The sequence below is a fragment of the Poecilia reticulata genome, chromosome 11 (assembly GCF_904066995.2).
Source record: "Poecilia reticulata chromosome 11, P_reticulata-male-v2, whole genome shotgun sequence".
NCBI lineage: Eukaryota > Metazoa > Chordata > Actinopteri > Cyprinodontiformes > Poeciliidae > Poecilia > Poecilia reticulata.
Genome location: NC_088840.1, coordinates 15,292,264 through 15,319,731, shown reverse-complemented (window position 1 = coordinate 15,319,731; position 27,468 = coordinate 15,292,264). Strand labels below are relative to the sequence as shown.

Genomic DNA, 27,468 nt, shown 5'->3' with positions numbered 1-27,468 from the left:
AAGCAGCAGTCACACTCGTTTATTTACATTTGTATTCAGTTATTTACATACAGTACATGCTTTCACATTCCATGATAATAACAAAAAAAAAAACATTCCAGGAAGAGCTGAGTTTGTTCATTTAAATTGGAAGGGATTATTTTTAATAATAAAAAAAATCTAATGAAATAAAAGATGTGGCACATCATGTTGTATAGTTGCATGTATTCTTGTAGTGACATGATTTGAAATCCCTCCTGTTTAAAGTAGGAAATGAGATTTTAAAAATATCTTACTTTCAGAGTTTGAATTTTTTTAGACAGCTTCAATACTAATCAGAACTGTTTTTATAGCATTTTCAATAACATGCCAAGTTTTCTGTAGAAAAAGTCAAAGATTTTTGTAGATTATTCAAACTACCGTATTTTCCTGGACTATAGAGCAGGACTATAGAGCGCACCATACTATAAGCCACAGCTACAAATAAATAAATAAAAAATAAAAAAAACTAGAAACGTACATATATAAGCCGCACCGGCTGCTCTCAGTTTTCCATAAGGACCCAGCAGAGAGCTGCGTCCTAATAAACCTGCTGGGTTTATTAGGACACAGCTCTCCCGTCTCCAACTTCGAACCGTGGTTTTGTTCACGCCAAGTTTATGTGCAGCGGATTTATTTCCCTTCTGTACTGCCAGATCGATGGCCCTCAACTTAAAAGCTGCATCACGAGTTTGAATAAATTTTTCATCGCTAGCATGTGCTTGTTCTAAAATTAGCCCCATCTTCTTTGATTTCCAATTTTGACTTCCAACAATTCGCTTTCTGCTAAAGAGCCCCCCCTGGCGGTTGAAGAAAAGTCCACAGAAAAGCCGCACTGGGCTACAAGCCGCATGGTTCAAAGTGTAGGAAAAAAGTAGCGGCTTATAGTCCGAAAAATACGGTATCTTTTGTTGCGATTATGTACTGAAATGCAAGAAAATTCCAGTTTGGCTCAATTGGTGTTGAAATTTGTATTTTAATAAACAAAAATAATATTTCCTTTAAAAGCAGTGAGATTTGTTAAAGTATATCCAGAAGTATTGTTTGAATAGTTGACCAATGGAGACTTGTTTGGGCCACAGTGCAGTGTTCAAATAACTTTAGTAAATGTGGCCATTTTTAACTTGGACCATTAAATTTAGAAACATTTCATGTCACTGGTCTTATTAAATGATTTTAAAAGTATCTAAAAGTGACTCTAACCAGGTAAAAAGGTAACCAGAACGGTATTAAACTTAATTTATATATTTATATACTGATATGTTTGCCTTTTGTATACGTCTGTCGTCATCCCACTATGAGTAAATATGGCTGTGAAGACACTTCATCTTCGAACCACAGGATTTCCTAATAACACAACATCGTGGCGTCTGTACAGTCACCAAACCTCATGAGGTTTGGTGACTATTTTTGAGTAATTATGTGTAAACCAGTGCAGTTTCACCGCCCTGATCCTAGAAGTAATCCCAAAATTACAGCCTTCGTACTCTTGGCAGATTTTGGTTTAAAGTACTGCTCGATTTTTACCAACCTTGTTTCCTGACTGGAAATAATATTAGCGCTTTGTTGATGGAGGTAAAGATTAGGGTGATGACAACGAGGCCTTCCTGCGTCAAAGTTTATAATCACAGATAAAGTTACATACCAGTGCAAACATGAAAGATAAACTGGTTGATTTTTTCCCCTCATTGATTATTGAGAAAGGTATGAATAATTTTCAACATGCCATTAAAAAAAAAAAAAAAAAAAACTAAAACTCCATTTAAACAGTTTTATAATGTTTTCAAAAATTCCTGTCTCGTTTTTTTACTAAAATGTGTTTTATCAAGAGCAAGGCGTAAAACAAAGTTACACATTAAAAGAAACAGCTGTCCTGTCTACTGACCCTCAAGCCAAAGCATAATCCACAAGTCCATGTAGTAAAAGGAAACTTCAACACAATAAAGACGTTAAGCTGTAAAACAAATATTACAAAGAAAAAAGTTAGAATTGTTTCGTTACCGCTGTAAAATCTTCACTGAATTAAACAAAGTTGTTTATATATTCAGTTTTTTTGCTGTGCCACAAATAATCCGCAACTCCAACATAAACACACATATTAGTTTCCCACCAATGTTTTTTAAATTCCCAGCTCAGCTTTGAAGCAAACATCTCTAAAAACAAACCAACCTAAAAGTTTTAATCTTGGCATATTTCATTCTAAGCTTGGTAGAAATCTCAATAAGGCACACGTTATAACCCCCTCCGTCTTTTCCTTACTTCATACACACACACACACACGACAGAACGCTGAACCGTGTCAAAAGTACCTCTATTTACAATATATTACATCACAATGGGGAGGATTAATAGCAGCTCACATGTACCTTGACATTAGCCTTTTCAAAGGAAGCATCCTGTTACAATGGAAGCATTTAATTGCCACAGTTAGGAAATTAATTCTTTGTAACGAGATACAAATCACATTAAAACTAAGAAGTTTAAGTTACCATGTTAGTAACATAAATATAAGTTTCTATGACAGACTAAGACTTTTCCAAAAGGCGCCTTCTGAGTCTGTTTGTTCTAGATGTTATAAGTTATAAGTGATTGCAAGTATAAATACAATAGAAACATTAAATGATCATGCAGCTCAGGAAGACGAGCTGTGTGGCAGAAATGAATAAATGAACCCCAGTATAAAACCAAAATATCTTGTAAGTTGTTGGTATCTGCAGTGAAATTACAACTTTACTGATTTGAAATGAAAGAAGAAGCAAATGCTCCAAAACAAAGATATAGAAACCAGATTATATTTTGGAAAAGAGCATGAGAAAACCATCCCAAATGTTAAGTTTGGGGTAGCAGTATCATTTTAAGAGCTGCTTTGCACGTCACAAATTACGCTGAAACATTAAACCGACATCTCAAAACATGCTGCTGGAAAGTTAAAACTTTAGGTCGCTTTGCAACGGACAGTGACCGAAATCACGCAGTGATTTTGTTGGCTTAAGGACAACAAAGTCAACATTGTGAAGGAACCACCACAAAGCTCTGGTGTCAGACTCATACAAACTTTGTGAATAGAGCTAAAAATCTGAGTAAGAAAGGAACAAGACAGCCTACAAACCTGACTGGTTACACCGGTTCTGGCAGGAGGACTGGGCCTAAATGTCCCAAAACTATTGAGAGAAGCTTGTAAAGACATACCCAAATACAGTACGGGGTCATTTTAGCAAATACCAAGGAAATTTATGTAAACTCAAGTTTTAAAAAAAACTATCTTCGGTTATTCTGGCATTCAGCAAATAGAAGTAATTTTGGGAAATAAACATGATCTTAATGATGGTAAGAAAAGTGTCTGTGGTAAAAGTGTGTCTGTATCGAACAGTGATTCTTTCTTTTATTACTTTAGCAATGAGAAGATATAAATTTACCGCTTATTTTAATGAAATGTGGAGTTGAAAACCAGTTCATCCTCTACTCGCTCAGCTAAAAACAGTGAAATCCGAGCGAAGAACCCAAACTGTAACATGCCTCTGTGAACAACGAAGCATCACCACGTCTGTAAGAATTCATCAAATCTTAACGGGGTTTTTTTTGTTGTTGTTGTTTTGCTTGTTGTATAATGTGCAATATTTCTATCCATTACACACAGCCTTCACCGAGCATGTGGTGCCGTGTTGGTGCCGTTAAAATTCGCTCTGCTCTTCCGCCTCACGCTCTGTTTATCAAGCTTTGCCTCAGCAAACTCGTCACCTCCTCCAGCTCCTGCTCGGCCTCGTGGACTTTGGGGTCCAGCTGGAGGACCTCCTGCAGGTCGCTGCTGGCCGACAGGTAATCCTGGCAGGGTTTTCATACAGACGGGGTCAGGAAAACACAACCACAACTGAAGTAAACCAGTGGCAGTGGCGTGGCGTGCTGGTCACCTGTAGTCCCTTGAAGGCCAGCGCCCGTCGGTAGAAGGCTTTCTTATTGGCCGGGTCCAGCTGCAGCGCCGAGTCGCAGTCCAGCTTGGCCTCTTCGTACCGACTCAGTTTCAGGAAACAGATGGCTCTAGTAAGAGAGGAGGATATGAAATAATCATAGGTTTTGTTTTTGTTTTTTAAGATTAGATGTAAAGCTATTGCTAAATTCTTCTAAAGGGCTGTAGGTTTATGATGCGAGTGCCGTCACATCTGATCTTGTCTTGTACAAAAATGGTGCCCTCTACTGTTTGTCTTAGAATAAAGTTCCTGAAGAGGAAAATCTCAGAACATTTAATGTCCTAATAAAAAAAAAGCCTTTGTTGTAGCATTTCCATATATTAAATCAAAGCTATATTGATATAGTTCAATCAGATGTTTATGTACTCTCATCCTGGGCATGAATATTAGCTTAACTTTGGACTTTTCATGTTTCTGAACGGCTCTTTTTGTATTAAACAGTCGAGGTCATTCCAGAAGCTTGCTGCTGTGTTGCTTTGTCCAAAATCAGTTACAAACTTTTCAACTAAAACCCTCATCTTTATTTAACAGCTAAATGGTTAAAGCACAAAAATAAATCAGGCTTCTGGAATGAAAATATATACTCTGCAAAAAAAAAGGCAGCTCTGTGGATGAAAATGTTCATTTTGACTCGATACAAATTACAGAAAATCTACAGTAGATTAATTTACGTTTTATGCCAAAGCACCCTGGAAAAAAATAACTGTTCAAATAAGTCAATAAAAGTCTAAAATGATGGAGCTATTCGTGCTCATGTTGTGGTCCGTGACCAAATTTGTGTCCTCAGCAGATCAAGCCGTACCTGCGTCGCTAACACACACACTTTACGATGCGAAACGTGACTGTTTCTGCTGTTTTGGACTAACCTGTTTGTGTAAACAGCACATTCATCGGGTTTCACTGAGAGACACTCAGTGTACTTCTCCAGAGCCTCCTGGAAGAGGCCCTTCTTCACCAGACTGTTGCCTTCGTGTTTGAGTAAAGTGAAGCGAGCCTCTTTTCTTCTGGCTGCAGAGAGAAAAGCAGGAAATTCATCAAAACCTCTCAACGTAAACAAAGTAAATAAAAATCAATACTCCTATTACTGATCAAACAGAGCTGCGTTTCATGAAGAGTCGGGTTTTTCAACTAAAAGACGCTCTGGGAGATGACTGCGTTTAATGGATTTCGCTTAAGAAGCCTGTCGAGATTTTTTTTCAGGGCTTACCAATAAACGAAGCGGAGCAGATGAGTTGATTCCTCCTGAGCTAGCGGTCTGCTGTGTCTGCTGAGAAAGCCTCTGCAACTAATGACTAACTAATGAAAACGCACCAGCGCAGACACTAATACATCCACAGCCTCGGGGGGATTTAAAACATATTTGCAAAGTTTATCAAACGTGATTCCAAATTAGTTTCTGTAAAGAACAACACGACTCGTCACTCTTCGTGAAAGATTATATTCAACCATCAAGAGTTGGAAGGCGATTTAAATTAAACTTTAGACTTTTTTTCATTGATTTTTTTTTTTTGCAGAAATTTCCACAGAATGTTTTTACTGTCCATTTTGAACATTTGAAAGGCGAAAATGTGGCGTTTAAAAAAAACAACAAAAAAAAAACAAACTAATCGGAACCTTTAACATTTATATCCCTCTGCAAGTCTTGCAAATAAATTTAAGGGAAATTTGAGACAATCCTAAAAACAAATGTCCATAAAATACACTTGCAATGATAAGCAGTGCCACAGAAGTAGGTTTTGTGAGTCGCTAATAAAGTGATTCTCCAATATAGTAAGTTGTACTTTACTGATTTCTATAGCTTTCTATATTTGTGCATTCAAAATAGATATTGCATAAATATTTTAACATGTTCTATAAGTTTCCTGATTTGCCTCATAACCTTGTACCAGACCATGACAGCATGTTGTGACGTTTTTGCTCATAATGAGAAAAGTAGAACGAAAGTGTGTGGTCTAAAAATCATATTTACAGTAGATAAATAATATCTGAAAGTTATGCGTTGAGTACAAAAGAAAACAAAATCCAGCAAAGACCAGATATGGAGCCTGAGAGATGCATCAAAATTTTTAAAACGTTCACGGAAAAAATTTTGAGAAACGCCAGTCTAGACATTTTTAAAACTTTACAAGAAAGTCTGGCTCCTTTGGAGCAAATATATCTCGTACTGAAGGACAATTCAAGACTTTGTTGAAGCCTGAAAAGTAAAGTGATTCCCCAGGAAGAGCAGCAGCTGCTCTGCGAAGGAAACTCATTAACTGATCATGACATCATCTGTCTGTGTCGCTCAGGGTCTTCCTCCAGTTGGGATTTAGTCTTATTTTCTTAATCAGCACAGGAAAAAAAAAACAAACAAGTTATTTCTATGTTTGTATAAGTTCTGCCAGAGAGACCCGCGATGTATTGAGATGCGTTTTCATGCAGCCTCTGAGTGGAGCCGTCTGGGTTGTTTGAAGAGTCTGGACCCGGAGGAAACCCGACCTGGATTGTTCCATTACAGCAGCACTACAGTCTGCACGGATCGGCTTGTCTCTGCATTATTGATACGACTCTAAACACACACACACACACACACACTGTCAGCTGGAGCACCTGCAGTCCTACTCTGCATTTACACACTCGTTCTCTGTGAATTCTGCTTTCTGATGTCGCATTTTAATGTCATTTTCAATCTACTTTCTTCTCCCGTTTCTCTCAGTCATGAATTTAACAGAGTTCAGTTAAGTGCTGATCATATTAACACAACATCAGCTGTAAGTTACAGGCATCAGGGATAAAGTGACGTAGCCGACCTTCCTCCTGTGCGGCCCTGGCGGCTCGCGCCTGCGCCACCTCGACGCTGACCGGTTTCTCTCTGTGCTGCTGCTGGACGGCCAGCGGGACGACGGGAATCTCGGGAAGCTTTTCTCTCCACTCGGGCCCGTCCTGCTCGATCAGCACCTTTGTGATCCTGGCAGACAACAAGGAGAGCAACGCAACACAAGTGTTTTTCCCTTAGTAGGCAAACACCGGAGCCACTGCGGGGTTTGTTACCTCAGCAGCGATAAAAGGCGTAGCTTAGTGAAAGGAGGAGACGACGAAGTTTGAGCTCTCTGTGCAAAACTTGTCTAAATGGTGGATATTTCTCATCTGTAAAACTGCTACGTTGGACTTCATTAAGAGGCTCAGAGCGGTTAACGGCTTGTAAAGATTTACTATAAATCAATCAATGTGGAGTGAACTGTCCTCAGACAGTGCAACAAAATCAACACATCTTTTAAAAAGCAGCAGATTAACATTAAAAATTCAAGTAAAAACACAAATTAACTTTTATTTAAACTAAACAGTTACAAATTTCTCCAGTCTCTACTATGAACATTGACGAATTTCAAAATTGTTTATGACATTAGTTTCGAAATAATGTCAATAGTGCATCTAACTGAGAGGACTTTGTTTTCCAAAGACAGCAACATCCCAATAAAACAGTAAATAATTTCTAAGGTAAGCTTGGATGCCATATTAAAGAAGGCGCATCAGTTTTGCATATAGAACTCAACAACTTTGAAATATAGTAGAAATAGAGCCTTACTACCCAGAATGCAAAGCTGGCTGCAGGAAACTGAAAACAAGTAATTATCTCACATCTGCAAAGTTGAAGTTAGTGACAGTAGACAGGATTGTCACTGAAGTCGTGGGTGTGTCACCACCTCACGATCAGATCAGAGATGAAAACAGACTCCACTCCGATGCAATGCCCACACATTACACCAAAGGTTGATTAGACTTACTTTAGTCCACTGAACAAAACTCAGAAAAGACATAAGACTGAAAAACACATTCATTCATTCCCGAGTCAGTCAAGACTCTAAAACTCGATTGACTCGGAAACGCTTCCGTGTCTGTGCCGATCCAACCTGTGGACGCTGTCGTGAGCCGCCTGCACTCCGGTGTCGATCTGCAGCACCGTCTTGTAATCCGCATAGGCCTTCCTGTAGCGCTCCAGTGACTCATGGGCCATGGCTCTGCGCAGCAACGGCTTCAGGGAGAAGGGCTGCAGCTCTAAGGCCCTAAGAGGATCAGACGAATGCACAGATCGGATCAAGCCGAGTCCTTCACTGTGTGTGTGTGTGTGTGTGTGTGTGTGTGTGTGTGTCAAAGGTGGAACCTGAAGCGAGTTTCCTCCAGGAGTAAACGAATATATTCATCCTAAAATAAATTAGGCGGAATTCCAACCCGAAATTTTACACTTTGCTTCCAGAGTGCAGCAGAAGCAATACGAGTGAGACGGAGTATGAATGAATTCAAACAAAGTTCAGGTTGTAATTTTGCTAATTAAATCCAGATTTTACAGATACATTAGGTAAAAGATGTATGCGCCAAAACTAAACGGAGAGAAAAGGATGAACTAAAAACACGTAAAAACTGAATACAAAAACAGCCATCGACCCACAAACAAACAAACATGTAAACCAAATAATCCAGAAAGAACCAAGATTCTCATCTTGCATTATAAAATAGGGATTTTTTTTTTTTAGGCTGAAATTTGACTGCGGTTTGAAAGTAATGACTTCATAATCTCTAAGTGTTGTCATTTTAAAGATTTAGACTGTGAATCACATTCTGTTGCTAAGGCAAACGATTTCATTGTTGTAGCTGCTTAGCATCACCTCCATATACTATCCCACTCTCCTCTTGTTTAGCTCACAGTTCTGTATTCGGGCCCCTATTGTTTTAGTATTACAGGCAACATCTTTGGTATATTTTGAACTCTTTTACTGGCCTTTCTCATCACATCTATGCCTATTATAGTCAAGGATATGTTTCTTTAAGGTTCTCACCAGGTTTATGGGTAACATTGTTGCTTGTTTTTCATGTCGTCGTTGTGTGTGTTGCACAGTAGTTTGTGATTTTATGCCTAGAAACGTGCTGTAAAAATTTTCTGATGTTGTCTTTGACTGATTTTGACAATGTCTTTAACGACAAGAAACACTGACGTGCATGAAAAAGTAAAAAAAAAGACAGAAGAAATTTGTTTCACAACACTGAAAATGCATCCTTATTTCCTTTGTCTTATTTGCAAGATTTTATTTAATTAAACTGTCCTCTAATCATAACAGAGATACAAAAACAATATAGATTTGGTCACACACTTGTTGCAGTCTTGAATGCAGTCGCCGCTGTTCCCGTCCTTCAGGTGGCAGGCAGCTCTGTTGGAGTAGAGGATACTCAGATCTTCTGGACTGTCAATGCCTGCAAGGAGAAGAGTAAAAATAATTCATCTGACAATCCAGACTCCTAAACATCCTTCGTGTCTTTATCCTTAAAAGCAAGTCCTACGCAGAGCTAAAACTGGGAATAAAAACACTTCTTCTAAATATTCCTCCACAAACTGATAACACTGGCCCACTTTAATCAGTTAAAAAATGTGAACAAATTATTGGATGTGCTCCTGGTGTTGAGTGATTTCTTAATTTTCTCTGAGTTTCTTGGCAGGAAGCAGAATATGAGTGATTTTTTTAATATTACCTTTGCATGCAAAACAAATGAGATAGAGATTTGAAATTTTGTCTTTTAGTAATAAACTATTACTGTTAGTGTTTTCCTCTAAGTGCCAGTTAACTTGGCCATTATGTCAATTTTATTCTATTTTTTTAACACTCTCTTGAAATGATGTAGAAACAAATTCACAAAGGTAAGGTTTGTGCTCTTAAATGGTTTCTACATTTTTTTAGCATAATTCAAAAAGTGCACCATGCATTCTTGCTAAATCCCCTTAAGAACAAAACTTTGTGGAGCCGTGCTTTACCGTTACAACGTTGTTAGAGGTTTGTTACTACCAATGTTGCAACTAATTTTCCTTTCAGAATAACTCAAACTCTACAAGACTGGATGGAGGCATGCAATGTCCACGTTCTTCTGCCACTGATTCTCAGTTGGATGTAGGTCTGGACTTTGGCTAGACCATTTTAAAAGAACATGATTTGACATGCTCTCTAACGTGGTTTCTTCCACGCTGTAGCTTCTCCATCCATCCGATGAGCTTCCCTGTCTGCTGAAAAAAAGGCATCCCACACAGCATCATGAAGCCACCACCATGTTTAACAATAGGGATGGCATTCAGAAACTGGATTGTATTATGAGGTATTGGAGTAAATGAAGTCCATTATTTTCTAAAGAGGTTTATTTAAAAGAAATTTGAAAAATGCTAACTGTTTTTGGTTAAGTCACTTGGGACACTTAATGTCTGACAGGTGAGCTCAGAGTCATATTTACTCGGTATTTGAATGCCAGGTGGACACAGCTTTGACAAGCAGAGTCATAATACAAAGCTACTGTTTTATGCAGTGAACTATGAAGCCAAATTACATTCAGAGCCAACTCTAATCTTATTGCAATTGGGAGGTAAAAAGATGTTTCCATCAATTTAGTGAGCCATCCAGCTGCTGCTTATAGTTGCAATAAACAGTACAGAGAAATAGACTTGTATTAAAAGGCCACGTAAGCTATTACCGCTGGAAAAAATATATTTATTTTTAAGCAGAAATGCCAGAAATACCCAAAATATTTGAGTTGTTAATCAATGTAATGCGAATGGGGTCAGTTTAAACGCTTGAGGGGTATTAAAACTTGATTATGATAATTTATCAAGGTGCTAAAGAGTTGTTGTTTTTGTCTTCTGGGTTGATTTGAACTGTTTCTCACCTGCCTCAGAGCATCCGTCTATAGCCTGGGTGTACTTCTCCAGCGCGTCTCCAAACTGGCCGTTTTTAAAGAGGTAGTTCCCCTCATTCTTCAGCCGGGCCAGGTGAGGAGGCAAAGCTCCGGCCGGAGCATCCAGGTAACTCCTATCCACCCCGGAGCTGTCCGGCTGCTGCTGCTGCGGCTCCTCTTCCCCACCTGCCGGGCTGTTTTCTCTCGGAGCGCCGTTGGCGACCTCCTTTCCGGGAGCTCCGCGAGTCCGCGGGTTGTCCCGTCTCGGCGTGCCTCCTCCGCCGCTGCTGCCGGAGGGTTTCTCCTGCGCGTTCCCCATGGCTGCACTCCCCTCCGCAGTGCGTCCAAACTCTTCCTCCCCTCCCTGCTGCTCGGTCTCTCTCAGAGCTGCAGCTACATCTGTGGACTAGCAGGGGGATTTCTGCTGGACACGCCTCCAGTCGGAGGTGTCAGGAGTGACGTCACAGCGGGTGGGGGGTGGGGAAGCCGCAGCGGCGCAGAGATGCCGCAGCAAGCAAACTGATGGGGAAGACTCGGAGCTGAAGGCAGGGGCGGTACTAGCATGAAAGAGGGACCACTGTCCGCCCCCCCCGCCCCCCTCTGTCAACACTAATTTAGCAAGCAAAGCTTTTTGTAAAAACTAATTAGAAATACGACACAAAGTTGATTAGATGATGCCACAACAGCACAAAAAAAAATCCAGTTTTTGTTTTTCTTCGCTAGAATTGAGCCCTTACACATGTTAAATTGTGTTTTCAAGAAACTTTGCTTAGCATAAAACGACATAGTAAAGGTAGATCATTTAAGCATCCAAGATTTTAATTAGAGATGGTCAAATGAAACCCGCATTCTTTAGCATTTAAAACACCCCAAAAGTTTCCTTTAATTTACCATCAAATCATAACAGTCAATCACTGCCAGATATTTTTATGACTATGGTTTTACACAATGTACTTTAGCTAGTTGCGAAAGTTCTTTTCTATTTATTTACTGCATTATTAAAAACAATTTGATTTTGTTTTTCATTGTGTTGCTCTTCTGAAAGTCCACCCCTATTATAAACAGGGGCAGACAATAAATAAATTGACAATCTTAGTATAATACCCCTGGATTATCAGCAGGCACAATCTGGACACACTGTAGAGCAGCAAAGACTGTACTTCCTGCAACAACTCAAGAAGTACAGCGAAAACAGGAGTTGTGCTCTTTTATATTTTATACTGTGAACATCTGTGAGTCAGTCATTTTTATCAATTTCTAAAATTAAAAAAAAAGAGAGAAAATTTTCACGCATTACTCCTTTGTAAAAGTAATTAAAATAATTTTAAAAAGAGAGGGATAGCATATGCCAGGCTTGAGAGACTGTTTATTTACATGGTGATACTCTACAAAAACAGTAAAAAACAAAAACAACTAAAGTCAAATATGTCGCTCTTCTCTTCTTCACCGGGCATCAAATACAACCACTGGGTTTAGAGAATTGAGGAAATGTGCAGAAAGAGTGGCAGTGAATTTTCACTTAATATAAGGTTAGAGACATCTTACAGATCTGTCTCCCACACAAACACTCGGGAAAAGGATACGTCTCTTTGTTCTCTTCTTGTACATGATTCTGTAGCCACACTCTCTGCATCTGATGGGATCGCGAGCTTTAATTTCATTCTCAGTGTGACATTCTGCGAAAAATAAATAAAAGAAGAAAGAGTCAGATCGGCTCCTCCAGCATAATCAGAAGACACCATAACAGAAACATCAATTATGATCATAGACACTTAAGACTCAATTGATTATTTTAAAGCTAATTGAAGCTAATGTGAATAACTAAAAAATTCGTTAAACCTTGAGGAGATAACATTTCAGATTCAGACAGTGATACAATTTTAGATACATTTATTTAACACACTGCTGTAATTAAACAAAAGTTAATCATGTGTCTGCAACAGTAACTCATAAAGTACAAGTAGATAATAATGATAATTAGACATTTCAAGTTCTGGTGATACAACTTCAAATAATCAAAATCACAAACACTGAAGCTGAAGATAATATGGATGTACGGCTGATTAACAAATTCTTGAAAAAAGAGATCATGCATTTTACTAGAGATGTATGATTCTTTACATTTGACTTTATCCCTTTGCTTAAGTGAAACGAACTTTTAATAATCAAGATTCCCAAAAATATTTTTTAAATATTTTTATACTTCCGATTTTGTGGAAACAAATTGGGGGTGGGCCCATTTCTGCTCCAATTAGACACACCAGAATAAAATCAAGGACCATAAGGAAATCTGGATGAATGAGTTTGGAGCAGAGGAACTTGCGTGGCCTGAACGGAGAAATTTGAGTAAATATGAAACGATGGTATCCATTGAGCTCTTATACTCTGTAAGTAATACTCCTCAGACTATAAGACATAAACGCTTGAAATATTCACTTTGAATTCGTGAATTCACTTTGAGAAACGAGTGATTAAAAAAAATGTAAACTTTATGATATGATTTTCTAACTTTTTAGATGTATATGTGCCTTACAATTATAACTGAATATAAATAAACAGCGTTTATATTTTGTATTAGCTTAGCTAGCCACCTCTAAACATGTTTATCTATATAATCGGTAACGATAGCCGATTACCTCCACAGATGTAGATCATCGGTTGTTGTTTGGGCGGCTGTAGATCTTTCTGTGCGTCCATTTTATCCTGCTAAAATAGGGAGGAAACCTCTTAATATCACCACATACTAACTGATTTTAGTACAGCATGCTAACAAAAACAGCATGGTGCTACTTATAGGGTCAGTATAAATCAATCAGCTTATTAGGTAAACTATACAGTTATTTGCATGCTCTTACTGACGCAATTATAACAAAGTACGTCTATAATAGACAAAAGAAAGGCATAATAATAAAAAGTCCCTGTTTACCTTTCTATATGCTAGCTGTTTACCCCTACTTTTATCTCTCCATGCGCACAAATGACGTGGAAGTAGTTTCCGGTTTTCTTCTTTGCCTTTTACGGCAAGCCGTTTTAGACACTCATTAGCGCCACCAGCTGGACTAGGATGTATTTAAAAATGACTAATAAATGTATAAATCTTACCGGTGTTAAATGTGTATCTAAATGTAAGGTATTAAATCTTTTCAATGCAAAAAGAAAATAATTTTCAAACAAATGACAAAAAAATAGATTTAAAAAAATATTTCTCGTACTTTTTAATGTGAGTCCGTTGTGGAAATTCGGTGTATTGGGGAGGGAAAAAAACTGAAGACTGACTAAAATTTGCATTTTTTTATTATAGCTTTCTAATAACGAATTAAGAGCCAAAAATAATTTAATGTTTCTTAAAAAGAGGTAAAAGGAAAGGTTTCTTAAAGAAACGTTTCTTCAAGGTTTGCGGTTGACATGAAGAAACGTTCTTGTATATATTTTTTTTCTAGATAAATCATTGCCATAGGTAACACACTGAGGGTTTTAATTGTAATAACTTGGTTATTATCAGCGTTTTCCAAGTATTCACGTCCTTGGCTAATTCTGTCATTGCATTCCTTTCCGAAAGGCGGCGGTGTTGTGCCGTTGAAACCGCAAAAGTGTCCATCATCTGAGGAGCTCCCCCTCAGCTGGCCCTCCACTAGTTTATGACAAACAGGCTAGTTTACGGACGATGTCCGTATCTTGGCTACTCCTGACTTACCCGGCATCATAAGTTCATATTTTGTTGTTTTTTAGTTCTTAAGGGTTAGCGTTATGGAGCCGTCAGCGCCGAAAAGGTTCGTGGGCATATCCGAAGTCGTCATTTAAAGCTGCTAATGTACGCGGTAGCTCAGCTAGCTTATGCTAAGCTAAGTTAGTTAGCTTCACTTTGATTTTAAAGTTTCGACTCAAAATATCGACAAAAAGATCAGAAATGAATCACGGACGCCACATTAAAACTATTCTTTCCGTTTAATGTTAATTGAGTAACAATTGAAGTTAAGGTAGTTTACAGGATTTTGGTTTTCTTTTTTTATCCGAGAAAAGCAAATTAATTACTGAATCGCAATCAAATATTTTAAATATTACAGTACGTGTTTGACGCAGAAGAAACCAAAGTCTGTTGGAAGTGTTTTATGTGTCGCGCTCATGAGGTTACGTCTTGTTGTTTAGACTTTTAGGACATTTTTATTATTACCCTGACTGTTGACCAATTCTGTCAGTTATAGTTTTTCCCATTGAAGTGGTAAAAATCCATAAATAACGATGCACATTTTTAAGTGTTATCATATTGCATCAACCCAAACATTTCGGATTTGTCATGACTGAAGTAGATGTCATCAGCGTCACTGAGGTCATTGGATAACTTGTTTCATTTTGCAGTAAGCTGAAAAAGCTGAGTGAGGACAGTTTGACCAAACAGCCAGAGGAAGTGTTTGATGTTCTGGAGAAACTTGGCGAAGGGTAAGAAGTGTTCTCCTTTCCACTCTTTTTAACGACTGGCTGCTGGTAGTTTCTCTTATGAAACGTCTTCTGTAACTTGTGTGCGTTTAGCTCCTATGGCAGCGTATTCAAGGCCATCCATAAAGAGTCGGGGCAGGTGGTGGCCATCAAGCAGGTTCCTGTGGAGTCCGATCTGCAGGAAATCATCAAGGAGATCTCCATCATGCAGCAATGTGACAGGTAGGGCTACCCCACTGCTTTACTAAAAATTACCCAAACTTTAGCTGAAACAAATCGGCAGTACTGTACACAAAGTCTTAGCTGCTGACGGTCTAATCGTCTCTTTGGGTTTTTAATTTGGGTTGCTATTTCTGTAACTAGTGCTCTTTCTGTTCAAATTAAAGCTTTTGTTTTTGACCGCATTTCTTTTCTCCTTACAGCCCTTATGTTGTAAAATATTATGGAAGTTACTTCAAGAACACGGACCTGTGGATCGTCATGGAGTACTGTGGAGCTGGATCTGTTTCAGACATCATCAGGCTGCGAAACAAAACTGTGTGCTATAACTTTGTCTGTACAGTTGACCCATATTGGAGTTTATGTAGTTGACCTGTTGTGCTTTAAAGGCATTTTTAACAAATACTTTATTAACTGACACACCACCATCACATGTGATCTCGCGCATAATTATATGTCATAGATGTGTCACTTTAATGGTTCTCTCATCCTATTATTGTCTTGGTTTTCTCTTACACCAGCTGACGGAAGATGAGATCGCCACCATTCTGAAGTCAACGCTAAAGGGTCTGGAGTACCTTCATTTTATGAGAAAGATCCATCGTGACATTAAGGCAGGAAACATCCTTCTCAACACGGAGGGTCACGCCAAACTGGCTGACTTTGGAGTTGCGGGGCAGTTAACGGTAAAATAAACCAACTGAACGAGATTTATTAATTGCAGGAAAACTGTTACAAGGCACTTTAACCTCCCTCCTGCGGTCTTGGCGCGACGCTCAGGAGGAGCACAGCAGATGTCACGGTCAGACACTAGAGAATCTAAGGGAGGTAACGGGGGCTTATCCTGTCAGACCGTCAATTCCCAAAACCACATCAAATAAAAAACTTGTAAAAGCACGTACGACGTCAGTGTGACCCTGGTGTACTGCGTACAGAGTAAAAAAACTTGTGGGGTCAAATTGACCCAATGTCTTAAGACTGCTGGAGGGAGGGTTAAAGTAAAACTGGAGCTACAAAGTGACGACTCGGGGCGTCTGAATATAGAACATCAAACTTCTCACATTATTTGTAAAACAAAAATTCAAGTCCTTTCTCGGTTATGACCTGCTTTATTTTCTTTCTTTTAAAATATGATACCTTTTGAGTTATGAACACTTAGCTGTCTGTAGGTGTGTTGATTAAAGACTTGCATTGTTTTAAATTCGCATTTTAAAAGTAACCGCCATTGTACGTAGTTTTATTTAAAATGTGTCATACCATTGATTTGAGTTTTTTAGTCTATTTATGGTTTTTATTCATGGAAATTAAGTAAAAATACTCCTGACATGTTTTCCTTCTAAAGGACACCATGGCGAAAAGAAACACTGTGATTGGTACTCCGTTCTGGATGGCTCCAGAAGTGATCCAGGAGATCGGCTACAACTGCGTAGCAGACATCTGGTCTCTGGGCATCACTTCTATAGAAATGGCAGAGGGGAAACCTCCTTATGCTGACATCCACCCGATGAGAGTAAGTCTGTGGTTTATTTAATTTTTAATAAGCTGGCGCTTGTACTCAGGCGTAATTCTTTGTTCTCTTCTGTGACCCTGCGTCTTTCCTTCAGGCCATCTTCATGATCCCCACCAACCCTCCTCCTACGTTCAGGAAGCCGGAGCATTGGTCAGATGATTTCACAGACTTTGTCAAAAAGTGTTTGGTCAAAACCCCAGATCAGAGAGCAACAGCAACACAGCTGCTACAGGTTGGAGCAGAATAACAAAATACCACACGCATGGATACGAGTATCTCTCATACAAACTGATCTGGACGTATTTATAGATTCAGAATGATGAGACTTTTTACTGTTTTGCAGCATCAGTTCATCAGCCAGGCCAAACCTGTGTCGATCCTCAGAGATCTGATAACTGAGGCCATGGAGATGAAAGCCAAGAGGCAGCAGGAGCAGCAGAGGGAGCTGGAGGAGGAGGATGATAACTCTGTACGAGTCTGGCTGAGATGTTACTACGTTTCCAGGGAAATGATAATCCAGCAGACGGCTCATTGTTGCGTTACATGTTTTTTTTTTTTTTTTTTTCCTCGTAGGAGGAGGAGACGGAGGTGGACTCCCACACCATGGTGAAGTCGGGTTCTGAGGGTGCTGGGACCATGCGGGCCACCAGCACGATGAGTGACGGGGCCCAAACCATGATCGAACACGGCAGCACCATGCTGGAGTCCGACCTGGGGACCATGGTCATCAATAGTGACGACGAAGAGGAGGAGGAAGACCAAGGGTCAATGAGAAGTAAGACCAAAAGACAGTTTAAAACATTTTATTCTCCAGAACGTTTTCAGAAACCAGATTGAGACGATGTTCGTTGTGGGTTCTGTTGGTTGTTAGTTTTTGTCATTGTGCGTATTAAAAGAATCATGTGTGACACTTTGCAAAACTGAGGAGCAAGTAAAGAACCTCTTGAACTTTTTCTCACCGCGAACTAAAGAAATGTGACTTGCAGTTGAATTGAGCCACATCCTGAGTTAAGACTTTGTAAATCCAGCTTGTGCTACAGTTACAGCTGCATGTTTTGTTTCTTCAAGCTCTGCACATCAGAGGACTGGAATCTTCACCCATTTTTCTTTGTAAATGACTTGAGTTCAGTCAGGTTGGCTGGAGAGTGTCTGTGATCATCAGTTTTCATTCTTCTTTGGATTCATGTCTGGACTTTGAGTGTCATTCTACCATTTGAATCTGCTTTGATGTTTAGAAGAAAAATGTATCGCCAGTTGGATGGACAAAATTTGTACGTTTCTGTGGAGATATAAATCTTTAAGTTACATTTATAATGGTCTTTAAAAGTCTGAAATTTGAGTTGGTGAAACCTTCAGAAACCCTGGACTGAGATTAAATTAGACACATGTGGACTCTGTTTACCAATTAGATTTTTTTTAATTCGGTTGGTTGGGCTGGAGTTTATTGTTGGTGGTAGAGGAAAAAGAAGCAGATGGGAAAAAGTTTCTCCATTTTGTATGTTTGAAATATTTAGAAAGCCATGTAACATTTTACTTCAGCTTCACGATTCACCACTTTGTGAAAGATGGATATATTAAATCTATACCTCTTAAACTTATTTATGAGCCATCCTTCAATAAGATAATGACGTCAAAGCTTCATTCATGGCCCTATAAACTCTGCTTGTGTCTGTTGATGCATCAAACATGTCCCCCTCTGACGCCAGTCTTTTTTTTTTTTTTCTCGTTTTTTCCCCTGAGCTCCACTGTGAAGTAGCTCTGGGGTTTAGCTTGCATTTGGATTTTTTTTTTTCCATCTGCTTTTGGCCCCAGTGGAAGCTGAAGGTTATTACAGTGACATAAATATCTGCGCGTTTGTGCGCAGCTGCAGTCATCTCATGGTCCCAGTTTAACCGTTTAAATTATGCCATGACTTCACTAATTGTTAGTCACATGGCTTTGTCAAAATTTCCAATGATCATATTTCATTTACATGTCCTTGCATGTCCTAGTTATGCCAAACTGTTTCCACAACTTACAAGGAAGTTGTTTTTGTTGTTTTTTTGTAATTACTGATTGCCTTGATTTTTGTTTTGTATAATCATAACTCATAGTTTGAATAGATCTACTGTTCAAACTATGATCCTAGATGCTCATTCTGACTTTAGCTGTTGTCAGAAGTTTCTTATAAATTAAAAAATCTGAACTGCTTAGACGGCCTGTAATGTCTGAGGACAAACTTACGATGAAGCCAAAAAACAACCACATTTTGATCTTATACATTTGAGCTCGTCTGAGATTCTTTTGTACTTTTTTATTTTTTTATTTTTTTTCCCCTGAGACATTAACTAGAGCCTTTTCTTCATTCACAGGGAATGCCACCCCCCAGCAGCCCATACGTCCTTCCTTCATGGACTACTTTGATAAGCAGGACTCCAACAAGGCGGCTCAGCAGCAGGAAAACTACAACCAAAATCAGCCGCTGGAGCAGCCCGGCTACCACATCCAGTCCAAAAATGTCTTTCCTGACAACTGGAAGGTGCCGCAGGATGGAGACTTTGACTTTGTGAGTGTCCTGGCTGTGGTTTTCAATTTCTTTCAGTTTGTTTGTCTATTGTTGGCCTCTCCTTCCCTCAATGTTTGACTATTCTTTAATCAATCTCCCCCATTTGCCCGTTTGTCCATCCATCCTTTCAGTCGATGTTTTGTAAAGCCTGTATCTGATCACCTTCTAAATATCTGATTTCCTTCCAATTATTATTATTGTTTTGTGTGTGTGTGCGTCTTCAGTTGAAGAACCTGGACTTTGAGGAGTTGCAGTTGCGCCTCACCGCCTTGGATCCCATGATGGAGCGGGAGATCGAGGAGCTGCGGCAGCGCTACACCGCCAAGCGGCAACCCATCCTGGACGCAATGGATGCCAAGAAGCGAAGACAACAGAACTTTTAAGGGCTCTTCCGATCCTTCCTCCCCTTCCCAAAGCCAGCAGCAAACTTCTGTCCCAGCAGGAGAACAAAGACCACCATGTTGTTCTTACCTAAACCCTCTCTAATGTCCCTACTGACTGCTAACTGGCCTCTGAATGAAGTTTAGATGCTTTCTACCCTGGATGACGTCCGTTTCTCCGCAGTTGCTGTGAAGCCGCTTTCTGGTAAACGCTGATCAGGACTGTGGGCAAAAAAAAAAAAAAAAGAGAAGTGACCCCGAGGCCATCTTAAAAAGGAATTTCCTCTTTTCTCAGTGAACTGTCAGCCTTGGGAGTCGGCATCAGCACATAAGGAAGTCAGTCCTGCAGCAGGAGCAGCTGTAGATGCAGCAGATCTAATGAAGTTTTTCTTTCTTCTTTCTTTTCTTCAGACTTTTTACTTCCAATGTAAATATAACACAGAGCCTAGTTTGGAAATGACCACCATCAGATGCTGAGGAGGTTTGACTATGACCAAAGACAATCAGAATTATGCTGACTTTGTGAATGCCTTAAAATAACACGCAATGTAATAAAACGCCACGTAACGGGACGTTTGCACCGCTCTCTGGTTTGAAGCTGTAAGGAAACATCGTGGTCGGGTTACGTACCAGAGAACTTCAAACTTATCAGTCTATATGATTAACTTTTTGGGTTTGTATTAGTTTTCATGTTTGGGCTTTTCTTTTTTTGCACCGTCTGCTTTAACAGACTTCATGTATCTTAGTGCCTCTTCGGTCAAACAGATCCTCCTCTTAGCTCACAGTGATGTTATGCATTCAAAGTCTGAGACTTTATTCCGCTAATCGGTCCACATGAGGGATGACTAAGCGGTAAAACTGTTTGTTGAAAAATCTTCTGAAGTTGTTCAATGATTATTAGATTTCAGATTCGTCTCAGACATTAGGGTGAAGACGCATCGACTAAAGCAAAACTGTCAGATTTACAACGGTTGCATTTTAATTCCTCTTTGTTGCTTTATTTTTCAGATTTTCCCTGCAGCAGTAGTGCATGGCTACGTTTTTGTTTTGTCGAAAGAATACAGTGTTTTAGGGTAAAATGCTCTTTATTTTTTATTTTTTTGAAACATAAAACCTGTTGGCACACAGATATTTGGCTTCCTTTTGTAATAAAGTAGCTGCACTTAATCAGACATGGATAAGATAATCCTCAAACTTGGCAGAGGAAATATGTTTCCCTCTTAAGCTAGAGGGCAGCGACGCATTTACTGTTCATCTGTAAAACATCTCACAGTGACGATAAGTTGTAACAATACTATAAAAGCTCAATAGATTGTAAAAATAGAGTTCAGAATCAACCAATTTTTAATAAATCAATATATATTATGTTCATTAACGGCATCGGAAAGAATATTTTCAGTTTCTAAATGAATCAACAAATCAGGAAATTGTGCAAATATCATTTAAAATTGGTTACAAACTTTTCCCAATTCTGTTTTCTGTTTCAGTCCAGTTCTCTCAAGTCTGTTACATTTTAATAAACTGGTTGTCGGCTGGGAGCAACTACTGCACAGAGACTCCATCAGGATGCAAAATATGAATTCAATACACCTGGAACAAATTTCACATTTTAAACAATCCTCTTTATTAAAATATCACTGTGATATTTTCTTCACCTCATTACGTTCCTATGATGCATAAAGTGTTTTTTTCTCAACTTTATCTCTTGCAGTAATTTGTATCTGATTAAATTTAAGTTGAATTTTATTGACATTTTCAGGCTGGGCTCTCAAAACGATATCAAAAATACAAACATATCTGGTGATTTGAAAGCTGTTAACACCTTTGATCCCTTAAATAAGAAGCTGTTTTTTTTTTTTTAAATGCCTTTTCCTCAATTTTTCATGTTAATGACCCTGAATGAAATAACCATCTTAATATCTTGTACAAGTTATCTTTTCTTTTTTTGCAGGTTTCTGTTACATATGAATGTGGATCACCTGTTTATTTTGAATAAGCAGATCTGTTACTGTGTCTCACTGACTTATCTGGAATAAGCAGACAATATAAACAGCATCAGTACTGTATCATGTAAACCGCATCTGATTCTCTTCAGATTTGTTTTCCTTCTAATTGATAAGAATTAAGTCATTTGTAAATTGTCACCTTTTACTTTTAGGGCCTGGAGTCTACACTGCAATAAATTGCATAGGAATATGATTCTCCTGTGTTAGAATCTTTTTTTTTTTTTTGTTTGTTTTATAAAACGTGATCCCGACTGTTGAAATTTCCGCCCCATGGGGCCAAACGGATGTTTTGCCGTCTTTTCGACTATGCATGTTTGCATTTTAGATAGATGCTCTTCTAGTAAGTGCAGAGTTAATATGGAAGATTATTTATTATTCTGTTTTCATAAAAAAAAGTTGAATTAAAATAGGAAACTGACTCAGCTGTCCCCATCACTTGTGTGAAATTAAATAAATTTAAGTTTGTGTTCATTTAAGTTTTTTTTTTTCTTTATTTTTGATCTAATGCAGAGTGGAATGTAAGCATTAAACCCTTTTAATTTATTTTTTTGTTTGTAATACTTTGAGAACGTGTAATAATTAATAAAAGTTACATATAGTTATCAGACCTTGGTTTCTTATCTATGACTATCGTAAATGAACTTTGATCCTGAGGTTTGTGACCGGCATAAAAGTCGCAATCTTTACCGTATGGCGCAATGCCATTTTACGCATGCTTTTATATCGCTGTAAAGTTCCTTACTGCGCTGACAGTCTGAGTTTTACGGTTTTTTTTTTTTTTTTTTTTTTCTCCTTTTACAGCGTTCCCAAAAGCTGTTGTGCAGCCATTTCATTCAACCCACAGCACTTGAGTTGCACTAAACAAAAAAGAGAGAGAGGAAAAACATGTCTGCTCTCAACAGAAAGATCGTTTACACCACATCAGCTCCAAATGCCATCGGTCCGTACAGGTAAGAGAAGTTCAAAACAAGAACTCTGCACCGCTTCATGTCTTTGCTGCAAAATCTGGAAGGTTTGAGTCTATTTGGGGGGGGGGAGACATGTTTGCTCGGGGGCGGGACTTCCTGTCCAGTGAACTCACCTGCTCCTCGTGCAAAAGTGTAACTTTGTAGAGAGGCGAGAAATCGCGGTGAAGCAGACAGGACATGAAATGGCAGCAACTCCTCGGAAAATCATTTACACACCGAAAGCCCCGGTGAGGCAGGGCATTTATAGGTAAGATTATGCCCACTTTATCTGGAAAATAAGATTAAAATGCACCTTGGTTTTGTTTTTATTTAATGCGGATTTTTTTATTTTTTTTAAGTTGCAAACTGAACAAATGCTTTAAAGGTGCGTTTGAATAAACTGTGGGTGTTCCTGCTTTAGCCAATCAGCTGTTTCAATTAAATCAGGGGCTTTTTTTTTTTTTTTCGTCCTCACAATCAGGATCAAATCTGGAAGTATTTTTGTAATAGTGTCGCTAAATATAATATCAATCAGAACCGTATCATTGAAATGTTCAAACTAGAATTAATTCGTGAAATTCTTCAGTACATTAGCTGTCTAACTTAGTTTGGGGAGGTGGTAGCGCCCCCTCGTGGTGAGTGGAGGTAGTGGCAACTTTATTCAACTTAACTCTTAGTAAAATGTAAAACGGATTAGTGCTATTTGAAATGACATTACTGGTAGATGGGTCTAATACACCTTAATTTACTCATATCAGTTTGTTGTGAATTATTTTACTTTCACAATAAAGAATCAATTATTATATGCTTAAAAAGCCCAGACGTCACATTTTATCTCCTAAAACGTTCACATCCTCACATAGTTTGTCTGTGTTTGCGTGTCCCACTCAGCCAGGCGGTGGTGGTGGACAGAACCATGTACGTCTCGGGTCAGATTGGGATGGACGTGGCCTCCGGTCAGCTGGTGGACGGAGGAGTGCAGGCTCAGACCAAACAGGTGACCCACAGACAGACAGACAGACATCTTCACGCGGCCTCAGATGTGACAGTTTGCTCTTAGAAAGTCTTCAGTCTCCTTTCCCTTTCTACTCAGGCTCTGAGCAACATGGGGGAAATCCTTAAAGCTGCAGGCTGTGACTACAGTAACGGTGAGACTTTGCACATTCTGCACAATCTGTTGTTGCCTTCTTTTTGCTTTCACCGCTTGATTTTAACGTTGAACTCAAATTCCCAAATGGTTTCACTTCAGTGGTGAAGACCACAGTGCTGATGAAGGACATGAACGACTTCAACACCGTCAACGACGTCTACAAGACATGTAAGCCAGTGTTTGATGTGATAGATGGGGAATTTAGATTCGTTTTAAGCAAAAGTATCAATGACGTATACTCCTGTGTAGTTCCTAACTCCATATGAATTGAAAATGTTAAACTCTACTTAGTAATAGCTTTAATAAAGCATTTGAATGTGTTTAATAACACTTTATCAACCACAGATGTTTTTTTCCCTTCATTTCTTCATATAATTATTTTTAAAAAACTGATCAGTTCAATGCAAACAAGTTAAAATGCACAAAAAAAGACAGTTAAAATAGTTCATGAGTAGTAATTAAATTAGATTTCACAGATTCATTATTACATATAAAGAGTTTGGAGTGACTCTCTCACACAACAGTCTCACATAAGCCTATATTGCTTTGTTTATTTTAAAATTTAAGACATAATTATTGAGAAACCAGATAAAAACTTTCCGTTTTTATTTAACGTTGCAGCTGTTAGAGAGAAGCATGTTGTACCTGACGTAAAACCACCAGGGGGCAGCTTTTAACCAAAATAATGAGAACTGATGACGACATATGTCTCTGCCCGGTAAAACCTGAACAGTCAGCATTTAATATTAACCATTACTTTCAAATAATGTTGTTGTTAATTATAACAACAACCTTACAAACTTGGATTTAACTTCTAACAGCCTTTTAAAAGTAATTATTTTAAATATGAATTTATCTTGCAATACTCCAAATAATACTTTCTTATTCTTAATATATTATTAATGCATTATTAGTGGTATTATCCCAGCTGTGCGATGAGACAAAGTTTGCAGAACTCTGAGAGGAAGTAGAAGAAGAGGAAGAAACGTGCACAGGGCTAACAGGCCGGGAATTGAACCCTGGACCTCTCTGCAGCCATCGGTATTGCTCTTACCAAACATCAACTGTGACCCCTGACCCCTGACTCGGAATCTGACATTTAGCTCTCCCTCTGCTGCATCAGTGCAGTGGAAGTGTTTGGGCTTTTCCTCCTGGATGACAACAGTCCGGTGTAATGGAACCGGCCGAGTCCAGAGTTGTAAGTGGACACCGATGTAACCCAACCTTTCCCAGCAAGCTCTGCTCCTCAGGACAGCGACTCGACACGCCGAGCTCCTGCCTCCCTGCAGATCCAATTCAACCCTGCAAACCAGGAAACTTTCCCTGACTCCGCAGGGAGGAAGCAGAAAGGAAGCGAACCAAAGCAAATCCAAACGACCCCTTTAATTTGGTCAAAGTGACCAAACATAACTATAGTGATGGGCCAAAGTCTTGAATAAACCCTCATTTGTTGACGTTTTGCTTCCAGTGAGCCAGATTTTAATTATTTTATAAACTTAATGTAAAATGTGACACTTTCTGTTTTTGTCCTCTCCTTTATGTCGACCAGGAGGCAGCACTAGATAGGAAACAAATAATAAAGTAAAAGGCAGTCAAAATCCAAAGAAACGCTTTAGAAGACCTTTGAAAAAGATCGAGAAACTTCAGAACAAAGCCAGATTCTGGCACACTGGTGGTTTAAAGCTTGTGTGCAGTTCATCAGATTATTATCCCCACTCTTCAGCTTCCACTTGTACTCAAATATTGATTGAATTTTCAATAAGCTTATATCCTTTTTTTTAAAAAATTACATGGAAGCAAACAAAAGGTAATAATATGCATATATTAGGTGAATTCATAGCATTTTCCTCCAGCTCGAAGAGCCTTTTTACATTTCAGCCCCTCTGCCCCATGAAACGTATAAAAATGTGTTTATCTGCCTTAATCTGGTGTCACACATGAGCCAAGCTGATAATCTCTGACCTCACAGTGAAACAAACACAACTAAAGGCCAAAGTAGGGATTATTTGAGGCCGAGTTTACTTATTATTAAAAAGATATTAAAAAAATTATTTTAGCAAAACACAAAACATCCTTAATTAGCAGCTATTGACTTTTATTTTCTTCCAGTTTTCAGCACTAATTTCCCTGCCAGAGCTGCCTACCAGGTTGCTGCTCTGCCCAGAGTGAGTACCGATCCAAGCCTGCAGAGATTCTTCTGCTTCGTTTTTAAATGCGACTGCATTTAAGGATACAAATGGTCTTGCTAATTAATCTCTACATTAACCGTCTATTAAACTTCTTCAGCTGGTTTGTTACAGAAATGATGTTTGTTAAAAGTGCTGCAGCCAATTTCCTGCAGTTTTAGGGACTTTAATTGAAGCCGTAAAGATTCAGAGTTTCAGTGATGGTAGTTATTTTAGATTATCACAGAAAATACTTGTTTCCTCTGCCAGTGTTGTATATCAAACTGAGATTTCTGAATGGAGAAACAATCTGTTCCTTGAACAAGTTATATTAGCCTTTAAGAGAATTTTGTGCTATTTATCTTTTATACTTCTTTATTTTTTTAGACTTACCATTCCAGCTCCTTAAATTGGCAAAATATAAAAAGAACCAGCAACAAAAAGTCACATTGTTTCAAGCCAACAAACGAATGAATGAGGAAAGAAAATGTTTGTAGCAAATATTGACCCATTTATTCACCAACAACAATAACCAAAAAGCTACATAAACAGTATTTTATGCAAATGATAGTATTTATAGTTTTTTTTTTTAATTATTATTATTAGTAAAAGCAGTGTCTATGTAAATATACTTCACAGGGTTAAAGTCCCTCAGGATATTTATATTGATGTGAATAATTTTGTTTTACAAGACCAACTTGTTTGGAGTGGGGAAGCATATCTAAAAAATAATTTTCAGCAGTTTTTAGGAAGATTACATTTTTCTTTTGTGTGGACAAACGGCATTAGGACTTGAAAGTATCTTTTTAAAGGTTAAATAATGTCCACCTGTTTTTTAATAATGCAAATCAGTTCCTTAATTGTAGGTTCCTGTTATACAGTGCTAATCCTGCCTTGTTCTATGCTGCGAATGCGATATACCAACTTAACGAAAAATTCTTAACTACAAACTTATGCATTCAAGTATATATTTTTAGCTATTTGAGAAGTGTGATATTTTATTGAAACAATAATAAACATTTTCAGCAAAGTTTAGCTCCAAAAGGATTTTTCCATATTAATTACATGAGCGTTTCCTGGACCAAATCAACAAACGTTGCATGTTAGTTGAGCTGCAGATTTTTTATCAAATTTAGTTTAATTCAGTTTAAATGGCTCTTTTGTTATAGAAATGTTTGCATGCATGAAATCTTGTCTTGTCTCCTCAGGGTGCGCTGGTGGAAATCGAGGCGATCGCCGTCCTCGGCCCTTTATCTGACTCCTGACTCGCCGACCGCGTCCCAAACAAGCTGTAGCCGAGCAACAAGGCGTCCAATTGTTTCAGGTTTTCCTAAAGAGGCAGCGTTGTGTTTCCAGACTGGGGCCCTCAACGGAGAAGCAACAAATAAAGTAATTGTCAAAATGTGTTGATTCAAAGAAACGTCTCGAGTGTCTTTTTTTTT

General features: G+C 38.6%; 4 protein-coding genes across 7 annotated transcripts; 2 read left to right on the top strand and 2 right to left on the bottom strand.

Annotated features, from left to right (window-relative positions):
• Nucleotides 1-3: 3 nt before the first annotated feature.
• Nucleotides 4-11,321, bottom strand: spag1a (sperm associated antigen 1a). The gene is made up of 7 exons (XM_008422077.3): nt 10,662-11,321; nt 9,110-9,209; nt 7,874-8,026; nt 6,773-6,930; nt 4,850-4,991; nt 3,927-4,053; nt 4-3,840 (listed from the first exon to the last, which is right to left on the bottom strand). Exons 1-7 carry the CDS (start codon nt 10,987-10,989, stop codon nt 3,715-3,717), a joined length of 1,134 nt encoding a protein of 377 aa, XP_008420299.1. The 5' UTR covers nt 10,990-11,321; the 3' UTR covers nt 4-3,714.
• Nucleotides 11,322-12,018: 697 nt separating this feature from the next.
• Nucleotides 12,019-13,722, bottom strand: polr2k (RNA polymerase II, I and III subunit K). The gene is made up of 4 exons (XM_008422074.3): nt 13,597-13,722; nt 13,307-13,376; nt 12,254-12,346; nt 12,019-12,136 (listed from the first exon to the last, which is right to left on the bottom strand). The coding sequence occupies exons 2-4, from the start codon at nt 13,365-13,367 to the stop codon at nt 12,114-12,116; spliced, it is 177 nt and encodes a 58-aa protein (XP_008420296.1). The 5' UTR covers nt 13,368-13,376; nt 13,597-13,722; the 3' UTR covers nt 12,019-12,113.
• Nucleotides 12,936-21,957, top strand: stk3 (serine/threonine kinase 3 (STE20 homolog, yeast)). 3 transcript variants are annotated; one of them, XR_014089688.1, is made up of 12 exons: nt 12,936-13,057; nt 15,027-15,107; nt 15,198-15,326; nt 15,527-15,641; nt 15,845-16,009; nt 16,666-16,833; nt 16,928-17,065; nt 17,177-17,302; nt 17,407-17,608; nt 19,185-19,378; nt 19,603-20,685; nt 20,961-21,957. XR_014089688.1 is itself a non-coding variant. In XM_008422075.3 (11 exons), exons 1-11 carry the CDS (start codon nt 13,023-13,025, stop codon nt 19,759-19,761), a joined length of 1,512 nt encoding a protein of 503 aa, XP_008420297.1. In that variant the 5' UTR covers nt 12,936-13,022; the 3' UTR covers nt 19,762-21,957. The 3 variants fall into 3 exon arrangements, 2 of the variants coding, with proteins under 2 accessions (XP_008420297.1, XP_008420298.1); XM_008422075.3 differs by having other exon boundaries at nt 19,603-21,957; XM_008422076.3 differs by lacking the exon at nt 12,936-13,057 and adding an exon at nt 14,253-14,440 and having other exon boundaries at nt 19,603-21,957.
• Nucleotides 21,958-22,553: 596 nt separating this feature from the next.
• On the top strand, nt 22,554-27,467 carry rida (reactive intermediate imine deaminase A). Of its 2 annotated transcripts, none has more exons than XM_008422073.3 (6): nt 22,554-22,714; nt 23,603-23,708; nt 23,805-23,859; nt 23,961-24,029; nt 25,971-26,026; nt 27,235-27,467. In XM_008422073.3, exons 1-6 carry the CDS (start codon nt 22,650-22,652, stop codon nt 27,289-27,291), a joined length of 408 nt encoding a protein of 135 aa, XP_008420295.1. In that variant the 5' UTR covers nt 22,554-22,649; the 3' UTR covers nt 27,292-27,467. The 2 variants fall into 2 exon arrangements, with proteins under 2 accessions (XP_008420295.1, XP_008420294.1); XM_008422072.3 differs by lacking the exon at nt 22,554-22,714 and adding an exon at nt 22,801-22,979.
• The last annotated feature ends 1 nt before the right edge of the window (nt 27,468 follows it).